At 62.1% G+C, this 22,617-nt stretch overlaps 1 protein-coding gene across 3 annotated transcripts in view; it reads right to left on the reverse strand.

Annotated features, from left to right (window-relative positions):
• The window catches only part of LOC122373701 (semaphorin-1A-like), a 39,961-nt gene extending 22,686 nt beyond the window's left edge, over window positions 1-17,275 (reverse strand). For 2 of the 3 annotated variants that reach the window (XM_043352015.1, XM_043352014.1), the window contains exons 1-3: window positions 17,101-17,269; window positions 2,382-2,478; window positions 108-222 (exon numbers count right to left, since the gene is read on the reverse strand). In XM_043352015.1, coding sequence (XP_043207950.1) covers window positions 108-222; window positions 2,382-2,478; window positions 17,101-17,203 — 315 coding nt within the window. In that variant the 5' untranslated portion in view covers window positions 17,204-17,269. Of the gene's footprint in view, window positions 1-107; window positions 223-2,381; window positions 2,479-17,100 lie in introns of all 3 variants that reach the window. The other variant, XM_043352013.1, reaches the window with a different exon arrangement.
• Between the last annotated feature and the right edge of the window lie 5,342 nt (window positions 17,276-22,617).

A 22,617-nucleotide genomic window follows, 5' to 3' on the forward strand; every position in this document is an offset into this window, starting at 1 on the left:
ACGTCCATTAGTGCTGAAAGCCTGAGCCTCTCGAGGGATACGAAAGTGCATACCGCTGCCAAGTGTACGAATAATGTGTCTGTATGTGTCTGTCCGACGTGCATTACCTCGTCGAGTCCCTTCATGATGCAGAGCTGGACGTCCTGCGGCTCCGAGTGCCACTCGAGTCGCTCATCGCGCCGCTCCGTCAGGTCCGTCAGACTGATGTTGAACACGATGTTCCTGTGGGGGAACGACGGCGCGTAAGACGTGTGAATGATACTACACGGGTTGCTTGACAGAGTTACATCCTACTTCCTGTCTCTCAAACTGAGCTACGTATCCCCCCTCCCCAAATACACACAAACAGCCGGTATCTAAGGAGTGCAGAGTGCGTGGCGCCGCGACCATCCTCTCCTATCTCATCAGCCCTCTGCGCCCGGTGGTCACGTGCACCGGTCCGTGCACAGTCTGACACGCGGCACGCTCGGGCCGCCTCCTCCTGGTTAGCCGCTCCAGTGCAGGCGACCGACAGCCAGCGCACGGCGATTGTTCCGGTCCGTCCGCGTCGCTCGGTCAGCGAGCACGGACGGACCACGGAGCAGCACTGGGACACACAGACAACTGGGTGGGACAGTGCAGACAGGAAGTCACCGCCGTGGCCGCTGCTGTCGAGTTACTGCCGTGCAGCGCTCCATTGTCCCGTAGTGTAGCTGATTGCAACACAATCAACACAACACAATGCAGTCGCATTGTGGCCGAAGCGTCTCGTTCCAAACCATGCTCACGACCTTCTGGGTCCAGACAGGGCGGGGTCGCGACCTTCTGAGGTTCGGCCGGGGCGGGTCGAACCGGAGCCGAGCTCCGTGTCCGTGACCGCTGTTGTTGGTGACTGTTTGGGCGGCTCTACCGTGGCCTGACGCTCCATTCATTGTCTAGCGTCCAGTATGAGGCCGCAGATACCCACGTCTATATCGGCGGTGGGCGATAACCGTCGGCCGTTCCGCGGGCATCAGCATACGCCGGCCGCCGGACGTTCCTCCATTATCGCCCGACGCGCCGACAAATCGCGTCGTTATCGACGCCCATCGGTGCCGACACGGCCGATCGCGGCCAGGGGCGGGCTGCGGTCGCTGGGGCCGCCCCCAGCTCCGGCCGAGCGGTGTGGGAGTCGGGAGCAGCTCTAAACGGTCAGCCGTTACCTCGCCGGCTGCCGAGAACCGTTTGGGAATGAGGCCCAACGTGAAATATCGCCGGCCGGCCCGCCCGATCGGCGGGTCAACCGCTATCTGTCTGAAAATAGATCGCTTCTCTGAATAGTTAGTCGGGCGAGCGACAATGACACACCCCGCCCAGGAGAAATCAGACAGATATTTAAGTCGGGAACGGCCGAGTGTCCGCGCCGGCTGCAGAAATTATCGGAGCAATCTCAGGTAATCTGCACCCATTTCACAGGCGAAAGTTCGGTTGTGCATTGGGATCAGCGTTATGAAATACCATACACGATGACGGCACCGTTCCAATCTGACAGGATCGGCACGCCTCACGATCAGAGTCGAGTGAGATCACGGCATTCAGTACGATCCGCGCTGAATAATAGGCATCCGATATGGGAAAGGTTCAGACACCATCGGCCAGCACCGTCGAAATAGTCCCGTGTAAAGTTCGGCAGGACAGTTAGTATAGTTGACTGCGCTATTACCCACGATGTCCTGTTTCAGCAGCTTACTGCGCTATATTCCAGTGCCATTCCAGTACGGATGATAGGAAATATGATCAGAGCTGCGCTTATGCAGACAGGACAGGTGCTCCGAGAAGAGGTGCGCCGTCTCACAAGAGCTGATCCCCGCGCAGTGTTCCAGCGGACGATCCATCAGACACCATGTCCAGGTAGACAGAGCCACCGGTGGTAATGTCCTGACCATGCACCCGTCCCGCCGCCGGCCGTGGGCCTTCCCGGCTCCCGGACTGACCACCACACGGCCACTGGCAGCCGATGGATCGACGAGCCGCCATGGCCAGTCTCTGGGCCCGTGAACGGAGCACCAGAACCATTCGGCGCGCGGCTGCCGCCGGCGTGTGTGAGCTCTTTCTTATAAACCACGGTACCGAGCACCGAGTGCCGAGCATTGAACACCAAACACTGAACAGAGCACCGCACACTCAGCATGGAACATCGAACGCTGAGCGCTGAGCACAGAACAAAGAGCGCTCAGCACCGATTACTGAGCAATGAGCACTGAATGTTGAACGCCGAGCGCTGAGCAGTGAGCAAAGAGCAAAGAGCACAGAGCACCGAGCACTGATCACCAAGCACTGAACACAGAGCACAGAACACAGAGCACAGAACACAGAGCACAGAACACAGAGCGCAGAACACAGAGCACAGAGCGCCGACTCACCTGGCGCCGATGAGCAGCGAGCTGCCGTCGTTCTCCAGCAGTCGGAAGTGGTCCTTATGCGAGACGTTACCGGCGAACCTCAGCATGCTCCGCTCATCTGCAAAGGAGGATCAACCCGTCAGATCAGACAAATCACCGCAACAGCCGGCCGGTCGCCTGACAACACACCGAGGGTGACCGAAAACGGAGCGCCGTTCCGCCACAGCCGCCGCCACACAGGGCTGCTGAGCAATCATATCAGACAGATCTTGTTTGCCAACTCGAGCTTATAAGCCGCCGATCCGTCATGCATGCAGCCGCACGGCTTTGCCGACATGCGGACGGGACCCGTTCCACGTTATATGAGTCTGGCGTTGACTTTTTTTGCGCCTGAGCAGGGGCTTTTGGGCTATTCGCGTACACGAGGGGCGATGACCGAGTACACTTGTGTCATTCACGGCGAATCAGCGACGAGCGCGCGGGAAAACCGGGCGCACGCCACGCGGCCAGGACACTAATCGCTACAGAGCTGAGCGGAGACGGGAAGTCACCCGTCAAGCAATCGCACGCGTCCGAGGCAGGAAATCGGCGCAGGAGGGCTACACGAGTGGCAGGTGGGAGCTGCCACCGTCCGGTGACAACCGCACGGTTTCAGTCATCACCACACAACCGCTGTCCCGACAGACACGGCAGCTCGCGCCCGCTGCAGCGGACGGGGCCGGCTCCCCTGGGAACGCTCACACTGCGGGATATTTCAGTCCTCTCTCGCCGCGCGCTGCACGCCTCGACGGCTCGTGCAGCGGCCAGCTGCCGGCCCGAGGTGCCCCGTTCAATTAGCATTCACCGGAGAACTGCGGCGCGCACAGAAGGCGGACGGGCCAGCACGTCCAGCCGAGTGGGAAGATGGGCGCTGCAAATGCGCCTTTGAGCCGAACCGACCAGCCAGTTGAAAGTGGCGTTTAACCTTGGAAACGGCAGCAGCAAAACAGCGCCTGGCGGCGACGGTGACGCAAACACGCCAGCAAAAAGGCCCAATCGGGAAGCGGACACACTGTTACAGCCGACAACACGGCGGATTGAATCGACGACACCCGGCCCTCATAAGCGAACACCGTGTTTCCGGAAACCGTACACGATGCGCACTTCCTTCGCCGGTGTGTTCAGGTGCCGTGACGGCGTCTGCGCCGTATAATACCGAGGGTCTCAGCCCCGCCGGCGGCGGCTGCAAGGCCAGGTGTGTGAATCCGTGGCAGATCACCTCCATCATTCACACCCTCTCCACGCGGCAGGGCAGCTGTTCGGAGCAGCGCAGTCCAAACCTGCACCAGCTCCTATACCAGCCGCCCGGGTGCTTGATCGTACAGAGCCGCTCCCAGTCCAGCGGGCTCCTACGGTCGGCGAGCTGCCCCAGTCGTATAACCATCGGAACGACCGGCCGCCACCGGTCCTCCCCGGGGCGAACGGAGGCGCCGGTCCGGCCCGTTACACCATCCCGCCGCGTTCGCCTCCCCCGTCGAGCGACTGACCGATAGCAACCGACAGCGTAAATTGGCGCTGCGGCGATTCCGGCGCGCACGCGGCGACGGTGATTAGTTTCCCGGCGAGGTCCCCGCGCGGCTGATGGCATACTTACCAGCGAGCGGTGCGCGTGTAATCGCATACGATGGCGTTAATAGTAACAGCACGACATGGAGTGATTCTCGGCCGATAGCCGGAACACCTGCCGTCGCTGGTAGGCGTCGTTCAGATTGGTGCTATTGTTATCGGTCAGCTCTGAAGCTGTGAGATGCCGGCACGCATACCGCGACCCACGCTCCATCTCAGCGCAAACCGTCTCAATTAGGCTCGTCCGCTCGGGCCGCACCTCTCATTGACGCAGGCACTGCTCGAACAAATCCGTCCGTCAGCCGCGCCCGCAGCCCCCAGTCCCGCTCCGCCGCGCCTTTGTGTTCTCTCGGCGCGCGTGCAGCCCTCGTCTGACGTCACCGCGGCCGGCGGCATGCAAATCCGCGCTGGGAGGCCGCAGTTCTGGGTACGACCACCTTTCGCCAGGTGCATTCGGTCTGTCTGGTCGCGCTGAGCCCTCAGCCGAGGCCGGGTTCGCTGAACAGACTGTAACCGGTTTGCGAGCGGCCGCTGAGCACTGCTCGGCGCGGGACTCTCCGCTCTCCGTACGGCGGACAGCCCCGCCGGTCAGTGATGGTCAGCGTTGGTCACCGCTCTGGTCGACCCGGCCCGTCGGTCACCGTCGCAGATATGCATCAGGTGACCTCAGAGGGGGAGAGTGTGAGACAGTGAGAGCTGACTGACCGGGGAGCCCCTGCGCGCGCCATGACCTACAACAGGAACTGCTGGATCCGGTGATCACGAACGGAGAGTTGCACCACCGTCCCAGTTCGGTCCCCCAGTTCCGACCCATTTATTCCCGGACACGCGTTTCCGTTTGGCACAGTCCCCGATCAATTCGACTTTGTCGATCCGTCATCCCTGACACCGGCCCCTCGTTCCACCCAGCTGGGCAGCTGCAGCCCCGCGGGACGGGGGGGGGGGATGTTCAATTGGTCGGCTGCAGACCGCGGGCCACCTGACCCGGCGAATCACCCGGCACGCGCCACCAGCGCCGCCACAATGCCGTGTTGCAGCGGCGTCAACAGGGCGTCATTCGGCCTGCCGCCGCAGAGAACAATAGCGCGGTGCTGCGGACGGGCGACCAGCAGCCCGTCAGCCGTGTGGCAGAGCCCGGAAAGTGGTGTGTCGGGCCGGTGACACAGCTGGGCCGCGGATGATAATGGCCCGATAAACCGACGAATAATTACTCCCGTGGCAGTTGCGGCAGACAGGAACAACGGAAATATGACGGGACTAAAATGAAATGTTATAAATGTCAAACTCCACACCTGGTTCTATCTAACTGACAAGAATAAAAATGACTTGTCATGCCATGTTCAAATGAAACTTTTTCCTCTTTTCAGTTTTTACTATGTCCGACTCGGTAGCTGAATCTTTCAACCCATCACAGCAGAACCGGCAGCCGCCGCCCCTCGGTCCAATGGCTGTCCGGTGACATCCGGCCAGCCGGCCCTCACCTCAGCGCGCCGAACGAACTGAAGTGGCTTTTTGTCGTCTGTTTGCACTCTCGTCCCCGGTCGCGTCGTGGGAGGGGGCGGTTGAGTGGCCCCGTTTGGTGGCCGGATATCGGTCACGCCCCGTGCCCCCGCGCGCGGACAACAGCCATCCTCCCCTCTCTCTTTTTCAAAACCCCACAGACCCACCTCTCCCCCTCTCCCTCCCTCTCTCTCTCTCTCTCTCTCTCTCTCTCTCTCTCTCTCTCTCTCTCTCTCTCTCTTTTTTCTCTCTTTCTTTCAGCTGCAGCGAAGGTCAAAACGGGCGTTAGCTCACGAGTCACGGGTACACAGCAGAGGTAAACTCGACCCAGGGCGTTCCGTGAACGACCAGTCAACCAAACCACCACCAAGACACACCTCTGCCGGTCACGATAAGGTCGGCGCACACGGGCGTTCCACAGAGGAAGTGGCGCCGCACTGCCAACACCTCCGGAGAGACCACACCGAGCGCCCAATATCCGCCGGAATACGCCGGAATAGGTGACGGGGAGCCGGGATAGGCACCCGGCGGGGCTGTGTGTGCATGAGAGATGACCTTATACAAAACATACAGCCATGACGCGTGGGCGGACGCCGGACAGCGATGTCACCTCCGATACCGGTGCGGCATATGTGCGGACAGGCGACCGATCCGGACCGATCCAGGTCATCCCGGTCAGCCCACCGCCGCGGACCGGTCCGCCCGGCCAGGTAAGGCACGACGATACCGCGAGACCGGTCAGTCCCGGGTGGTCACCGGTCATCACTGACGGACGACAGACAGACAGAGGTTATTGGTGGTCGGCAGGGGTCACTGCCACTGGACGTCCACGGAGGTCTCATGAGGTCACTGCCGGTCACCGCAGTAGTCAGAGATGATGTCAGTCACCTGACAAGATCTCCATGGAGGCAGCACCACATGAGAGACGGTGCAAGACGTGAGCAGGGGAAAACGGTCATCGTCTCGCCGGTTCACACTAGGTCGTGAGATGAGGAAATTAGCGTGCGTCATCTCGCGTCATCTCACGTCATCAGCCGCCATCCGGGCGCCGCGGGACATGGCACTTAGAATCGGGACACGGTACTTAGAGCCGGGACACGGCCTGCGAGTTATCTCGAACACGGCGTGCTATCAGGGTGGGTCGGCCGTGTTATCTCGGAGGGACGGTTCGGGGCCCGGCGCTGACGCCGGTAGAGAGTAGGACTGTCTGATTTGGACGCCGGCGGCGGGCGCTGGGGTCCGGGGATGCTGACCTGGCGAGTGTCCCATCAGTCTCCATGGCGCTGGTCGGAGCTCCGCAGGCTGCCGCTGCCGGTCACTGCACAGGAATGCAGCACAGAATCAATTACGGCCGGCACGGCGAGGAGCGCGGTGATGTCGGCAGGCTGAGGTCCGCGCGGCGCCCTCTCCCCATCTGTGTGCCCAGACGGCCGCCGCCGGCGCGGTGGTACGTCTGACGCCGCGCTGCGCGCCCGCTCGGCTCATGTTTCCCACTGACACGCCGGTGGCCGCAAGACGTGCGCGGAATGAGGCACCGCGAGCCGGTAAACAGGAACCGGCGTCGGAGCGGCGCGCTCCCCGCGACATCGGCAGGCGGGAGCCGCGGCTGGAGGGACGACAGGAGACACCACGGAGCAGCCGCACACACGTGCAGCTTCACCTGTGCTTCACATCAGCCGAGCGTCCCTCGGGCGGAGACCGGCGCCTCGTGATGAATCGACGGGCTCAAATGGCACGCACTGTCAAAACAAACAAGGTACGCATGGCCAATGCGTGTAACTATGTAGCTTTGAATCCATCTCGCAGATAGCGCGTCCCCAACGAATTTGAATTTCAAAACTCGGACCGGGTCGCCGTCGACGCGTCCCGCCCTCGGGTAGGAGTGATGACCGAGTGAGTCGAACGGCCGGGGTAATTTGTGTCACGGCGATGTCGGGCCGTGTCCCGTAGGCTCGCTGGCGGCTGTGTCACTGCGGTGGTCGCGCCCAGCTGAGAAACACGGCGAATCTGATGGGCCGCCATTACAGACCGAGCCGGCAGCGCCGCCCGAGGGGGCTGCCGCACCGGTTCGACACGCGATCAGCGGCGGCGCGGAGATCGCTGCGGTCGGGTCAGACGTGCAGGGCCGCAGCTGCACCGGCCGGCTGTCTGACGGTGCGGCGGAGCTGACACGTCTTGTTCGGGCCGAGTGACGCCGTCGGCTCGGGTGGCCGCCCTGAGACAGAGGCCCGTCCGGGCACCGAGCACCGACAATGGATGTCGTCCGATCGTATCGGACGGCGCGGTGCACCGCCGACGCCTCGCGACGCGCGACCGAGGGCGTCTATCGTCCGGACGGCCCGTCAGGTCACAGTGGTTGACAATCTCATCGCAGCAGTGCCGAAAGGTTAGGTCACAGACCGGTGCGGGGTCGTCACGAGGTAGCACTCCCGTCTCCCGCCCCGCTTCCCGCCCAGTCCGGTCCGGTCCGTGTCCAGTGCAGATTGCGGCGACCCTCGGACATTTCCGCCGGCTCGTTCCCACCGGAGACAGATGGCGGTGTCTCACGAGACGCGGCGCCGAGTTCCCACACGGACAGCGCATACGGCTGTAAGTCATTACATTACCGACCAACTGTACCCGGAGCGGCCGGCTCTCGGAACACAAACAACAAACACCGGAGAGAGCCACAGTCTGTTCTGTTCGCCGATAATGGCACAGCCGCTCCATCAACTCGGGCCGAATACCGGACAAATGCTGGGAACAGGCTCTGAAAGAGGCCGTCAAACTTATTGACCTTTCCGGCGTGTTTATTGGAGTCGTTGACAGAGATGGATGACGCCGCGGCCGGCGGTCGGCCGGGCGAGATGACGCCGATAGATCCGATCGATGCATGTTTGGGACTCACGCCACAATTGGCCGCTGGCGGCGCCCCGGCCGACGTCAAAACAGGCCTCCGGAACAAGCCCGCTGACGCCCCGACCCCCGATTTATGACGCTAATTTTGTCCACCCGAAAAATAGCTCCTCTCGGGGGTCGGCTTGGAAAAACAGACTGTCCCGCATCCGGCGACGGTTGGTCGTCGGCAGCGGCGGTGGCGGGAGCGACGGAAGCCCCGCGGCGATTCGACGCGCATGGCGGCTCTCCGGGTGCACGTGGCTCGGTCGTTACTCATCTGCGGCGGAGGAGGCCGGTGACAGCGGGCACGTGGCCGCCCCTGCGCCCTCCGTCCGCGCTCCGGCAGCTGCAGCCGCCCGACAGCTGCCCGGTCGACCGAGACGCCCCTCCATCACCACCCCATGTTCCGCGGCAGGAGACACGCCAATCCCAGCGGCGGATCGTACCGATAAGCAGACGTCGGACCGATTCAGCCACCCCCTCCAGTGTTCCTAAAGGAGCGTCTTCCTCCTCAGGATGCTTTTGAGTACCCTCCTCCACGTGGGCCGATTTCCATAGGTCGGTTGACCTCGACGGGCGGTCCCAGGGGTGACCGAGCCCAAGAAACAATCGGTTGCCGTGGTATTTGTCCCGGCTCAGGAGGGTGGTTACGGGGAGACGGAGAGCGGAGTTTTTGTCGGCCAGCCTGTTACGGCCAGTGATTTATGTAGTGCGGCTCGGGTACGCGGGGCAGACCGAGAGAGGGGCGAGCTGCAGGAGGTATGTGCTACACCGCGGCCGGGGGACGGAGGGACAGCCGCGCCAGCCGGCTCCACATGCTCCGCACATGTTTGCTCGTCCCATTCCTCAGCAGTGTTGGCTGCTCCGAGGACAAGCCGAAAGCAAACAGAGCCCGGGCTGGAGCGTCGCCACATTCATGGCCACTAGTCGGCAGAGCGGGACAGAATGTCCCGACACCAGGACAGCGTAGTTCCCGGGCCGTCCCCGTCCGCGTGCGTCTGAACGCTGTTATCGTGCCCAACAGCCGGCGGCGTTTGTGCAGTGGGAGCCGCCCGAGGCCGCCCCGACCCAACTCAGACACGACATTGGCCTGTCAACACGCCAGCCGAGCCGAAACCCGTCATCGGTCGGCAAAAACAGGCGACGCGACACGCCGCGCCCGCTACTGTTGGCGGTGGTCGGGCCGACATGGGCTGACGCCGACTGTCCGCCCCGCGCCGGGCTCAGAGCGCCGCGTCCCACGGCGGAGAGTGACGGGGCGACTGTGGCTGCTGGGCGGCGGTCAGAGATCGGAGGGCGGCGGCGATGGCGGTGGTCACGCGACTGACTGAGTCATCCACCGCTCCCCACTCGGCTGCCCACTGTTCTAGCCCACGGCCCATCAGCGCCTGTCAGCGGCTGTCGGCAGGGCGCTCACCACCGAACTGGGGAGGGCGCCGCGGCTCCAGCTGGCCCGTCTCCGTCGGCACAAAGTGCCAGTCACAGCTGGCGGAGCGGCGCCTTGCACATGTTCTGCACGTGCAGTCTGGTGCAGCGGCTACGTGCAGTCTCTGACGCAGCCACCTCCCATGCCACTCGCGAGAGGTGCCGTTATATCTTGTCCCGCGCCATTAGCGTCAGAGGACAATAGTGCTGACCTCCAGAGAGGAGTGGTTCGAAGTGCGCTCACTAGAGATGTCAATCAGATACCAACTTTTTGGTATACCGATACCAAACCGATACCAACTTGGTATTTGGTATTTTAATCGTAATGTGTTTGGTATTTTGTTGGTATCATAAGCCCTCACTAATGTATAAGAGGCTAATAAATCGGTAAAAAGTTGGTATTTCCCTCAGTTTCCCAAGTTGGTTTGGTTTCGGTATTTTCCCGTGGTTTTGGTTGGTATTTGGTTTGGTATCGGTATTCCGATTTTCCGTAATTGACATCACTAGCGCTCACGTCTCCCGGCCATTGTCGTAATCGCGCCGCGAGGACCTGACAATAGGACAACGCTGCTGCCATCCGTCCATCCGTCCGTCTGTCTATCGTGCTGGGCGTCCGCAGTCCACATGCGGAAGACAGCGGCGCGAGCCATCACTAACCAGGTGCGCGCGGTGCGTGAGCAGCGCCGCTGACGTCATGTGTGCAGCGCCGCGCACGATGCGGCCCACCGTTTTCCTGTCGGCTGTCGGTTCCACTTTCCGCGAACGGCCGGCCGTGATTCCGGCCGACTCCACCCTCAGTCGAGGTCAGCTCCGCCGGCGCGGCGTGCAGACTCACACGGACCGGGCTATACGGCGGCGAGGGCGTGCAAAAGCTCACACGGAAAGGACTATAGCAGCGAGTACGGCTAACCGGACCTGGCAGCGGCGAGACTGTCCTTGATTGGCGGTCGGCGGGGTCACGGCGGGTCACGGCGGGTCACAGGTCTTCCCAGCGGTCCAGCCGCGGGCGCGTGCCGGCTCCACACCTCTGCCGGCGGGGCTCGGGTGCGACACGGAGCGTGTGACTCTCACACGCCGCTTTGTTACGGCTGAGCGGAGCTCACCGCAGACGGACGCCGCTCGGTTTCGGCGGCGGTCAGCCGTCACGTCTTGAGTCACAGAGGGTCACGGTCAGTCGGGGAGGGAGCGGGACGGACGGAGACCACGCTCACGGGACACGCTTCGGTGGGTGGCGCCGGACCTCCGTGCGAACAGAGAGCGGACACAAAGAACCGGACCACCGTCCGAACATTGAGCAGCTGCAGCGCTCCACAACTGACAGCAAGGCGTCACTCTGCTAAACACTGGTGGTCTCCAAGGAGTCGATTTCAAGGAAGGGAGGGGAGAGGTCTGATGAATCAACCATGCAAAGTGGTCCATCCTCTGCCGTGTCCCGGGGGAGAGGGGTCAGAGACCGCCTGACGCCCATGTCCGGACCCTCCCGGAGGAGGTCCGACCCCGATCAGCAGCGATGAGACACCACCAGACCGCTCGGATACGGGCTCGTGCAGCCGGTCACAACCGGCCACAGTACGAGTCCCGTGCAATAGCCGCAGCCTGATAGTATCGCCGTCCGCGGTTTGCAGGCAGGTTTTGGTCCTGGCTTGGTCACGAGCCGCGTGCGTGAGGGCGCTCCATTCGTCAGCCGAGTTTGACAGAAAGACGGCCAGCCGGCTTCATCGGCGACACCAGCATCGACAAAGCCGATTTCCGGCGGTACGGCCGGTTTCAGATCGATCGGACCAACATTTGAGGTCTGATCCGTGCAGCAAACGCCGCCATTTGACCGTAATACCGCCGGTGCCTCCCCACACAACGATACAATGGAGTTTTAGCTGAGCGTCTGGCCGCCAACGAGCGTTCAAGTTCAAAGACACTGCGCGGGGAGGGCAGCCCTGATACCATCTCAGGAAGCTGGCCAACGACGAAGGACAGCACCCAGCCGTGGCGACCCGTCACCCGTCACAGTGTCACTGACCGTCACAGCGTCACGAAACGTCACACACCTCCCAATCGGGGTTGCTGCCCCGGTCAACACTGCAGCCCAAAAAACGGCCCAGCGAGCAGTGCAGTGACCTATCGTCATACGACTGAATGCCCCTGTCGGACGCATACGCAGACTAAAACACCGGTGAATAGTAACCCGGCTCATCGTAAACCACCTCCCTCAATGTCACGCCGGGATAACTCACCGGCTGCCCGGAAAAACGCCCGCTGAACGGCTGAGCCATGAGACGGCCGCGGTATTGATATGGAAATGTGTCGGTACCGGAGCGGACCCGGGCGGGGCCAGTGCAGGGGGTGGTCTAAGCCGACAGCAGTCGCGTGCTCAGCGGCGCTTGTGGCGGTCAGTCACCTGCAGGAGGCCGTCTAGCCACGTCCCACGAACATCCGACCGCGCACTGCACGCACGACAGCTTTATGCGTGCCAGGATAAAACTAACCAAAATCGTGGATTTAATTCAGTGTATGCTCTAAGTACGAGACCACAAGTTACATCAGGAGAAAGCGGGGAGCAGAAGCACAGGTGATCTCACTGGGAGTCTGTCACGCCATAAGACGGTGCGTCACGGGGCGTGTAACGTGACACCCGTGACAGCCACCCACAGCGGCGGTAGCGTCACACCGCATCTCCGGCCATCTCCGCGACCGCAGAGAGGGAGGAGAGGAAGGGAGAGGGGAAGGAGGCTAAATGGGCGGAGATATGGAGAGGGGAAGATCAGTCACTCGGGCGGTCTGGCGAGCGGCCAGCGGTGGACGGGGGAGAGGCGGCGATACAGCTGGCCCGTTGCACCCTCTCCCCTCACCCTTCTCACATCCTGCGGCAGCCGCACGCAATGTGTCACCGTGACGGGAACAGCCGACGGGCCCGACGAGCCTCACTTGTCACCGGTGCGGCACATAGGCTTGTCTCCGGAGCCGTCAGCACCGACCACAGTTCTGGGGAGACGCGAACAGCACCCTTTACGAGGCCATCAAATTAGTGGCGACGCGGCGCAGCGCGCTAAGCAACGCCGGCCGACAGTGCTGCCTGCAGCGGGACTGGAACGGCGGCGGTCCACTGACGCCCCAATCCGCGGCAAATGGCGCAATCCAGCGTTGCAGCTCACACCAACCGAGCCAGTCACAGCTGCAGGGTTCGAGAGAGACGGCCGGTCGCCGGAAAATGTAGGTTTGTTGAGGAGCGGCCAAATAGAGCGGAGAATGTTTGATCAACGCCGCAGACCGACAGTCGGAATCCCAATGGCTTCGGCAGCGGACCCGCAATACAGGGAATCGGTACACAACCTCCCCAGAGACGACGCGCGGCCGGCCACGTCGCTCGGCTGACCAATTGAAACGGCCCTGAGGCGGATCATTCCCGGTGAAATGGTCACTCGGGCCGGCCGCGTGGGCAGCGGACAGCTGCGTCGTACGTGCCCGGGTCGTTCAGTGTCTGCAGTAGCCACCTCCGACCTGCCCCGCACGTCAGCTGAAGTCGTCCCACCGCTGACCTACCGCTGACGGCCATCAGCAGCAGAAGTCAGCAGCAGTCAGCGCCCACAGACCGCCTACCGAGCGAGAGACCCGGTCAGTCCGTCCGGCCGTGACCCGCCTGCACCGCTCGTGCCGACCCCATGTGTGACCCCACCGCCGGACGCCGCGCCGGTGGCTGCGGGAGGCGGACCGCGCCGCCCACCGCCTCCGAGCGCCGATAGGATGGACCCGTGTCGTGACGACCGCTCACGCACGGCCAGCCTCCACCGGAGAGAGGCGCCCTGTGGCCGCAGCGAGCGCAGGCCACGCACAAAAACACAGCACCGCAAAAAGGAGGCGCGCGGGCTGCTGGCCAGTCGGGTCACCGGACAAAGGACCGGAGAGTGCACATACAGAGGGTATCGGCGGGCCGCCAGCAGCGCGGGGAGGGGATGCAGTCGGTGAGCGGGTCCCGCAGCAGTCAGCGTGCGCCCGGCCCGCGGCGGAGGGGTGAGCCAGCACTCCTGCAGCCACGGCCGCACGCAGCGCGCTTCATATTCAACCGGAGCCATCAGCGCGAAACAACGGCCGGGTCCGTGCAGCGTCATCACGCCAAATCGCCACACTCAGTCACCGACTGGGGGAGTGGGGGCCGTGCGGCGCAGTCGAATCACTCATCGGTCCTCGCTCCTGCCCCCTCCCGGCCGCATAAAAACCGGATCACCGGCACAGCAGTGGTCCGGCCTGCGCTCACCGATGGAGCCACGGGACTAGCAGAGAGCGAGCAGCAAACGAACAGGCCCCGACGGTCGTGTTTGGTCTGACCTTCTGGCCAGTTTATGGCTGGCACTTACCGCGCCTCCGCTCCGCCCGACGGCCGCGCCGGTGGCGCCAAATTTAGCTCTCTCGGGCGGCGGCAGCACGCCAGCATTGTTCATGTGAGCCCATCCGATGAGTAGATCTGGCCCGGTCGCGGTGAGCCGCGCCGCACGCCGGACCAGTCCCAGAGCCTCAGAACAGGGTGGGTCGGCCCGGTGATCTCCGGCGAGTCACCGACACGGGTCTCCCAAATCGGCTCAGCTCCCCACCTCCGCGCGGTTCACCGTTAGCGCCCGTGGCTGACACTCCCAGCAGGGTGATAAGGCCCGGGCCGGACCGCTAATCTGAGATCTCCATCGTCCGCCGGCCACGTCACCTCATCTCGTGCCGGCCGGACCGTTCACCCTCGTCTCGGTGCACCGGACATTAAGCTGGCCCGGCAGCGCAGCGGATTTTCCTCACAGACGGAAACTTGCCGCGGGTTGCATAAAGGGAGTGGGTTACTACCGCTCAGGTAGATACACGGCACGAGAGCCGAATTCGGCCGGTCGAGACCGATGGCTCTGCTGAGATGGGTGGAACTGACCCTGTATGGAGCGAAGAGCCGGTCATAGAGCCGGCTGTGGAAGCCAGACGCAGCCGTCTCCATGTCATCCACCACATGGCACATCGGCCCGCGGCCCCATGACCCTTCCAACGGACTCCACCGTCACGACAAAGGACGGGCACGCAGCGGACAGCGATGGCGGCGTGACGCGTTCTCAGCACTGTACGGAGCACACACCGGCGCCCAGCGCCAGAGGACAAATATGTTGTTTTGGCGCGCGGCGACACGGCGCGTCGGCGCCTGAATGACGGCGGAATGACACGCGGAATGCCGTCTGGTCCGGCCGGGTGCGCGATGAGCCGCCTATCAAACGGTGTATACAGCCGGGCGCGGCCGGGGTGCCTCCGACAACACGCTCGCACGCCGGCAGCACAATACATCGCGACGCCATCGGTGCGCGGCTGGCATTCTAATCCGCCAGCCGGTGCCAGCGCGAGCCCGCAGTCCTCTGGCACGGCACGGAGCGCGTGACACCCGACGGCGGGGTGCAGTGGAGGACAATGCGCGCCCGCCGGCACCCGGCTCTGGCTCGGCTCCAAAGCCCTAGATCAGCTCCAGTTCCCACGGGGAGGGTCGGGTCGGGCCGACCCCTCCGATCACTGCCCCCGGTCAGCTCAGCCTACGGGGCCGTGACCGGGTCGCGGAGAGAGCTCAGACGTCGATGTCGGCTATTCCAGAGACGCGATGAATTTTCGTCGACGAGGCCCGCCGGCCGCAGCGCCGATCTCATCTGCGATTGCAGTCCCTCCGTTTGGCAATCCATTGCCGCCGCTAGCGCCGGCCGTCCCATTCTCCATAAGTTAGTTGGGTCGAGTTTGCCCGCTCATAATAGCGGAATATAAATGAGATTTTTTCTTCGACGAGCTTGCAGAATACATATCGTCGGCGCCGACGTCTGGAAATCTGGAACATGTCGTTTGCCTCAATGGACGCCCTGATTTGGGATTCATGCTCTGTTCGCTCCGCGTCGAGGCGTCCAAGAATGAAAGTGCAGCCGAAAGAAATTCAGGCCGGTGGAGCTACAATGCAGAGGCGGCAGAACGTCGATATTTCTGCGCTCTCCTATGCTTAACACATAATATAACAATACAATAATAACAAAATATAAAGCGCGAACAGATTATATCGGCGCACATTCCAGGCAAGAGACCTCAGTTATCGCGTGGCACGTGGTGGCCGTCCTCACCCCACCCCTAACCCCTACCCCTCCGGGTCTGATGGGTCCGATGGCCGCGCCACGATAGCGTCTCCTCGCTGACTGCTATCCCGACCACTCGGTAAACACATTCGCAAGCCAAAACAGACGGACGGTCCGACCAACCACTCCAGACCGTGCCACGTTCCTCCTGCGAACGGCGGCACGTGACTGGTCATTGGTCACTGTCCGGTCACCCACCGGTCAACACCCGGTCATTGCTCGGTCATTGTTGGGTCACCGCTCTGCTCGCTGTGTACTGTGTAGGTACTGTGTGTAGCATCAGTGCCGGCCTCTGATGATAGACAGACAGGCCGTCGACTGCTCCAGTCTCCGGCGCCTGCTGGTGGGTGCCGCGGAGAGCGCTGACCCCAAATTAGGGAGCGGACGACTAGGGCGCCGACAAATCACCGGTGACGTCAGTGACGAGCCGACCAATGAGCGGCGCCGGCCGGTGCACGGAGACAGGCGGCAAGTTCCCACGGCACAGCGCGTTCTCCCGGCCGCCGCCCGACAATTACACGGCTATTTCTACGAAGCAGTCTGTGCCATTGTCCCGGTCAGCCGGTGGGTACCGAGGCGGGGGAGAGGGAGTGCAGTTCCAGCAGAAAAACCGGCCGATAAAATTGCAGCACCCGATCAGTGCAGCCGCAATACCTGGGCGTGACCAATGGCCCACTGATTGGTGTCGAGACAATGGAAATACTCATACGGGATAATTTACGAGTAACCGTGAATTAATTACGGTTAGCACAACTTCAGCTCACTTCTGCGGGGAGAAAGTACTGCCGGTAAGCGCAATGGTCACTGACAGCCATCATCCCTGGGCCCAGCTCCGTTGGCGACGTTGCACGCAACGATATTGTGCAAGCCTGAAGTTCATCGCGCAGGCCAAAAAGATGGCACGGTAAAAATGGGATGACCTCAATGTGTCTGCTTGTTCCGGATATCACATCATTCCTAATCGGGCGAAATCTCCTCTGCGTGGAGGCATTTCACGACGTGCAAGGAACTGCCGGTTCACAGGTGGTGCAGTGTGCAGTGTGCACAGACGAGTCCCGCCATTCGGACCGACTACCGGTCGTTCTGTGGCCTGCACAGCTGGTGATCGGGTCAGACTGGTAGTTACACACACGGCGGCTCGCACAGACACCTGTGTGTCGTGCCAGAACGGATGTCACCTGTACCACCAGTCGCGCGAGGCTGCAGGTACTCACCGAGTGGGACGTATCGCCGGGGCGTCAGGTCCTCCTGCCAGAGGGCGGAGGCCGCGGACAGACCGGCCAGCACCAGCAGACAGCTCAGTGACGGGACCGCCATGGCGCGGCGGGCGGGCAGACACGGGAGATCGAGCTGTGGTGCGGAGACGGTCTAGCAGCGCATCACTGAAACATACAGAAGCACGGTCATGCACGGTCCGCGGTAAAGACGGCCGGTCACACGAGCCGAGAGATTGATAAGTTAGTGATGAAGCATTCATCGATAATCATGTCTGACTCATAGCTAGCCTGTCCTGTTCTGTTCCTCATGGAAACAATGATTCGTCAGCCACCCCGCTCCTAATCCCCAAGATGCTGTCAGTGTCAGACCCGTTTAGAAGGCAGGCGCCACCTTCAGACACTTTCCGCAGTCGCAGTCTGTCCGGGGAGTCCCAGTCTGTCGCCTGGCGCCGCGCTCTGCATGCTGTTTCCGGATAAAACCCCGATCAGCCATCGCCTATCGGTTTTCCGCCGGCAGCTCGGCGGCAGCTCGAGCGACGGCCAGTCGGCTTCCGCAGCTCTGGCGCCGGTGGGGGCAGCAAGTCTAGACTCCAGCCTCTGGTACACGAAATCTGTCGGCGGGCCGCGTCCCGATCACCTCTGAATGTCGGCCAGTGGTGTCGGCCACTGGTGTCGGGCGAGGTGCCAGAGGTGTCCGTCTGCACGCGCCCGGCCCGGCGCCGCTCGTGCTCGCCCGGACACCGTCCATCACGCCTGCACGGGCGCCCCTCCGCGTGCACCGTGCACCCACTGTGCGTGTATACACAGACAGTAAGTGTGCGTGCAGCCAGCAGTAGGCCATACCGTTCGTTAGCCCGTCACGCGCCCGGCGGGTCAGACGGGTACAAAAACGACGGCCTGATGACGCACGGCTCCGCCCACCGAAGTGGTGTGATAATTCAACCGCGCCAGGCCATAACTAGCAGATATATAACAGTAGGCTGCAATCGACAGCGACTCGGACAGTACACGCAGCGAGGTTTGACCTCCGCTGTTTAGGCTCAGACATAAGCCCCGCTCGCGGGGTCACCGCTCTATCCGGGAAGAGAGGAGCGGGTAGAGACTAGAGACCCCGACCGACCGCCGGCCACCTGCGACCGCCGCAGGATGTCCGATCAGACCACAACAGCTCCCGTAATAACACATGCGGGGCCGTGAGAATACACCGGCCACAGTCTGGCCCGCGACAGGTGCAGTGCGCACCGTGTAGCGCCGCAATCGGCACCAACAGGGGTTCCTGTTGTGGCGAAACCCCATCCCGAATACACCTGCCGGTGGAGCCAGCCGAGCCCCGGCCCGCCGTACTCAAACACAGCCCTCGTGCTCCCGGGCGCCGAGGTCTCCGAGGTCGGGGTGCACTACTCCAAGCCTCGCCTCAGCTCATCCTGTCGACATTGTTTCAGGCTAATTAAATTCCCTCGAGATCCTCATAACGCTGCGTCAAAGTTACTCACTTGGAAAACTTGGGCCACGCCATTGTCTTCGTAGTAATTAGCAAGACGGCGTGACCGTGAGCGATAGCTTTGTTAAAACAAAGCACACGAGAAACCCAGCGACCAAGGCAACAAACATCCCCGCGACCGGCCGGGTCCGCGGCGCCGGGCCGAGCGGGCAGCGCATCTCATAATCAGAGCCGTCCGTGGCAGTGGCAAACAGCCTCACGGTCGACAACAGACCGTCCGCTCCGTCCCTTCTCCGTGCCTGCACCTGGCGAGCCAGGTTTTTAGCCGCGGCGAAAGGGGGAGGGTCGCTGCCGATAGGAGATGGTCGGTGATTTTCTGCCCTCCCTTCCCGCTAATCGCGCGGACGGGCAGGTAGAAAAACAAGTGCCCGCGCCCGGGGCGCCCTGGCGATGGGCGCCCGACCAGCCACGCTCCGGCCGCAGGGCACCGGCCGGAGATGAGGGACCGGCGCTCGCGACCGGCCTGAGTCACAGCCCCAGAGGTCAGCGTGGTAGAACGGAGTTTGGATCCACGACCCGGCACCAGACGCCATTGGTGTCGCAGATATCGCTGAATAAAACGGGACGTATGAATCTCTGAATAAAATGAGACTTATGAATCGCTGAACGACGGGCTTTACCTGCCGACAAGCTGCTACCCAGCGAACGACGACAGCCGCCCCCCGCAGCATCCTCTGGGAACACTGACCCCATCTCTCTCCCACACTGATTATTTACACTCCTGTCTGCGGGCACAGGAGGAGCCGTGTGCACCGGAGGGTATATCTCCGCGTCCGTCAGCGCCAGGTGGAGCCTGTCCCGTCGATCCGCCCCACCGTCCCGTCCCGGGAGACCGGGAACCGTGAAGGTGCCCCGTCACCGCCTCAATGGGACGGTCACGTCCAGAGAGCATTTTCTTGGTCCCCAGGCAGCCGGCTGTGAGGGCCACGGAGCACAGCGGGGGAGAGTGTGACAGGAGAGGAGAGAAGAGGAGAGGGTCCCGCGGAGCAGGAGATGAGGAGAGCCTCAGAGAGGCATAGTACGAGGTTCTGAGGGGCGGCGCTTTGTGAGACGGAGCTCAAAGACCAAGGGTGCAAGAAAGCGACGACCGGGCGCGAGGTCTTTTGTGCATGTTTGATGGTAGGGGTTGGCCGGTCACAGACGGCGCATGGTTTGCCACGTGGCCCGACGAGGGGCCGGACGACCATGGAAATCGGATCTATCTGAAGGCCAGAGGGACCAGCCCAATCAGAGATGCCGAGGTCCCGCAGTCTGAGAGACAGACAGTCTTCCAAACAGAATGCAAAGTATTGCAACAAATTATGCATAAATAGGTACCTAATTGGTTGTTCATGTCACGTAGATGTTGCAGCTATAATTCAACCCGAGGTGAATGTAATATTGATCATTTCGTGTAAAACGGCATTAACAAGGCTAAGTGACGTTACTTGTTACGTTGCTCATTAACATAACTAGTAGTACGTAACAATACTAATTAAAACTTAACCGATACACGGAAGGTATTCACAAGTCTGCTGTGGTACTCGCTAGAATGTTCCTAGAATTAATTAAGCTTGGTACATTTCAGTAAATATGATAACAACCGATCCATAAATAAGCGATGCTCGTTTGCCAGACAGCGTGACAGCACAAACCACAAAACAAAGAAGCTTTATTAGGAAAGATAATTGCTACGGGCCGATCGGTTATCTGTGGATATTTCTGAACGGTAAACCGCAGTCAATCTTCGGCCATCGGTCGATCGGTTGCGGAGGGAAGCTGGACTGAGCTCGGGACCACAGCAGTTATCAGTTAGTCGCCCTGCGGTATAGGCACTTCCCTGGAACCGCACATAGCGTACGACAAAATCCCCGATTAGCCTGCAGCGCCGGCAGCGTTGTCCACCGCGTGGTTACTGCCGCCATGACCGCTCGGCCACCCATGGGAACCCCAAAGCAATCGGTGATACAAAAAGCGGCTGCATGCGGGCGCTGCGGTGCGAGTTTCCTCGATAGTGTGCGGGCCGGCCGCGGGTGCGTGCCGCCCCGGTCCCTCGCGGTGGGTGTGGCCGGGCGGCGGCTCACGCCCCAGACAAACCGCACACAGTCGTGCCGGCCTGCACCGCTAATCAGTGCGCACGGCAGCACCGCAGCAGCGCTCGAGTCCAGTGTTTGACGCTCGGAGCGGCCAGCCCCCAGCTGACAGATGACTCGGGGGTGAGAGCGCCGGCCCAGCCTGTCGACAGCCTCTCCCACGGAACGGCAGACACGCAGCAGTGCCCAGATCGTAGTCCGACCAGTCGACAGGCCCAATCAATCTCAGCGACGCTGCGACGTTACGGCGAATCGGCGCGTGTGACTACGTGTGTGACTCACAGCGGAGTCGGTCCGTCGGCACGTCCGGAGTCGGAGTCACGCCGTGACCCCTGACCTGAGGTTACGCTGAGTCACGGTCACACCGCGGGTGAGTGACCGCCGACCGCCGCCGGGTCGGGCCGTGAGAAGTGGCGCCCCGGGAGCTGTTATTAGGCCCGCATCGGGCGGCCGGCGCCCGCCGAGCGCACCGAATCCGGTGTGAATCTGCATTCAGAGGTGATCGTGCCGGTTATAGGCAGGAAGCGGGCGGTGGTTGAGCCCAGGTGGAGGCCGGGCGCCGGTCGTGAGGCGCCCTGGACCGCTGCGGCTGCCGCCCGGCCGGGGGCCATAAGCGGCCATCAGACGTCGGCGGGGCGGCCGGCGCTAACTTAGGACGGCCGCTGTTTCGATCTGACGGCCGTCCATGGGCGCTCAAGTGCCGGCCGCGGGCGCCGTTCAATGGCCACATCGATTGCACGTCGGGAAGCGCTATAGCGCCGCCTGTCAACAGAGTAGCCCTGCCCGCGGTCAGCGGCGCGCTGCCAGCACAATTGGACGCTAATGGGGCCGTTCAACCGCCCGACTCACCCCCAGGCGTGCACGCCGCTCCTCCCGCCAGTTCCGTTAGGTTTCCACGGCTACCGGAGCAGTTAAGTGCAGAATTTTGACGGTATTCCGTGCACATCGCACAGTATTGTGGCGCGTCATTTCCCGGTTATCTGTTATGGATCTCATGAACTGGTCCGCACAACCGGCCACATGGGAAGCGGGTCATTCTCAGAGAGACGGTAGGCGATCCAGATGGCCCAATGCGCTACCTGTTCACCTAGCTCGGCTTGGGGCGTACCTACCGAAGGAATACCGTGGCGGACCGATGGCGTACCGGTGGCGTGCGGTACCGGTGGCGTACTGAGTTACCACGACAGTCATGAGCGGAGTGCACGGCGCTGCCCGCCAGCGTCTGACCAGTGACCGGGGCTGCTCCGTCGGCTAACTGTACCGGTCGCCGGCGGCCGGGCCGGCTACCGGTCAGCTCCGGAGACCGGCCGCACCTTCAGCCGCGGTCCGAGGACTCTGAGGCTGCCGAGGCCGGTACCGGGGTGTGGCCGCCGCTGTCGTGACGGGATCGTGCAGCGCGCGAGCCGGCTGGGTGCTAGCAGAACGCCTCCGGGGCGGTGCCGAGATGGCCGATACGGTCCGCGGCCGCCCGCTACGGGCACAAATTGGAGCTGCCCAAAGGAGAGAGACAAAGCCGGCTGCGGCTGCACTGGCGCCCATCCATCAGTGACGCCGCCTCGAGAGCGGCGGAATGTCCGGATCGGGGAGGCGATCATGCACTCCACTGGTCCGAGTACAGCGACCAGTGACGGTAGCGGAGTGATAATTTGTCGCGCCATTGAACTGTGCCCATTAGAGAATAAATTGGCGAGTGGAAACGCCCTGTTTCGTCCATCGGGCCCGCATAGTTTCAGCAGCAGAGTTCTGTACATGTAATGATACAGAAAGGTATATTATCTAACCACGGCGATTCATAAATTCGATACTTGAGAAAGACCCGAAAAACGGAGCCTATCTTCTGTTATTCTGTAACTCCAATCTCGGCCCAGGAGGCTCAGCAAACACAGGCGACCCAATTTCACAAACACGGACCTCTCCCGCGCGTCTGGTCCCCCACCCCTC

Source organism: Amphibalanus amphitrite, unplaced genomic scaffold, assembly GCF_019059575.1.
Source record: "Amphibalanus amphitrite isolate SeventyFive unplaced genomic scaffold, NRLGWU_Aamphi_draft 001538F_arrow, whole genome shotgun sequence".
NCBI lineage: Eukaryota > Metazoa > Arthropoda > Thecostraca > Balanomorpha > Balanidae > Amphibalanus > Amphibalanus amphitrite.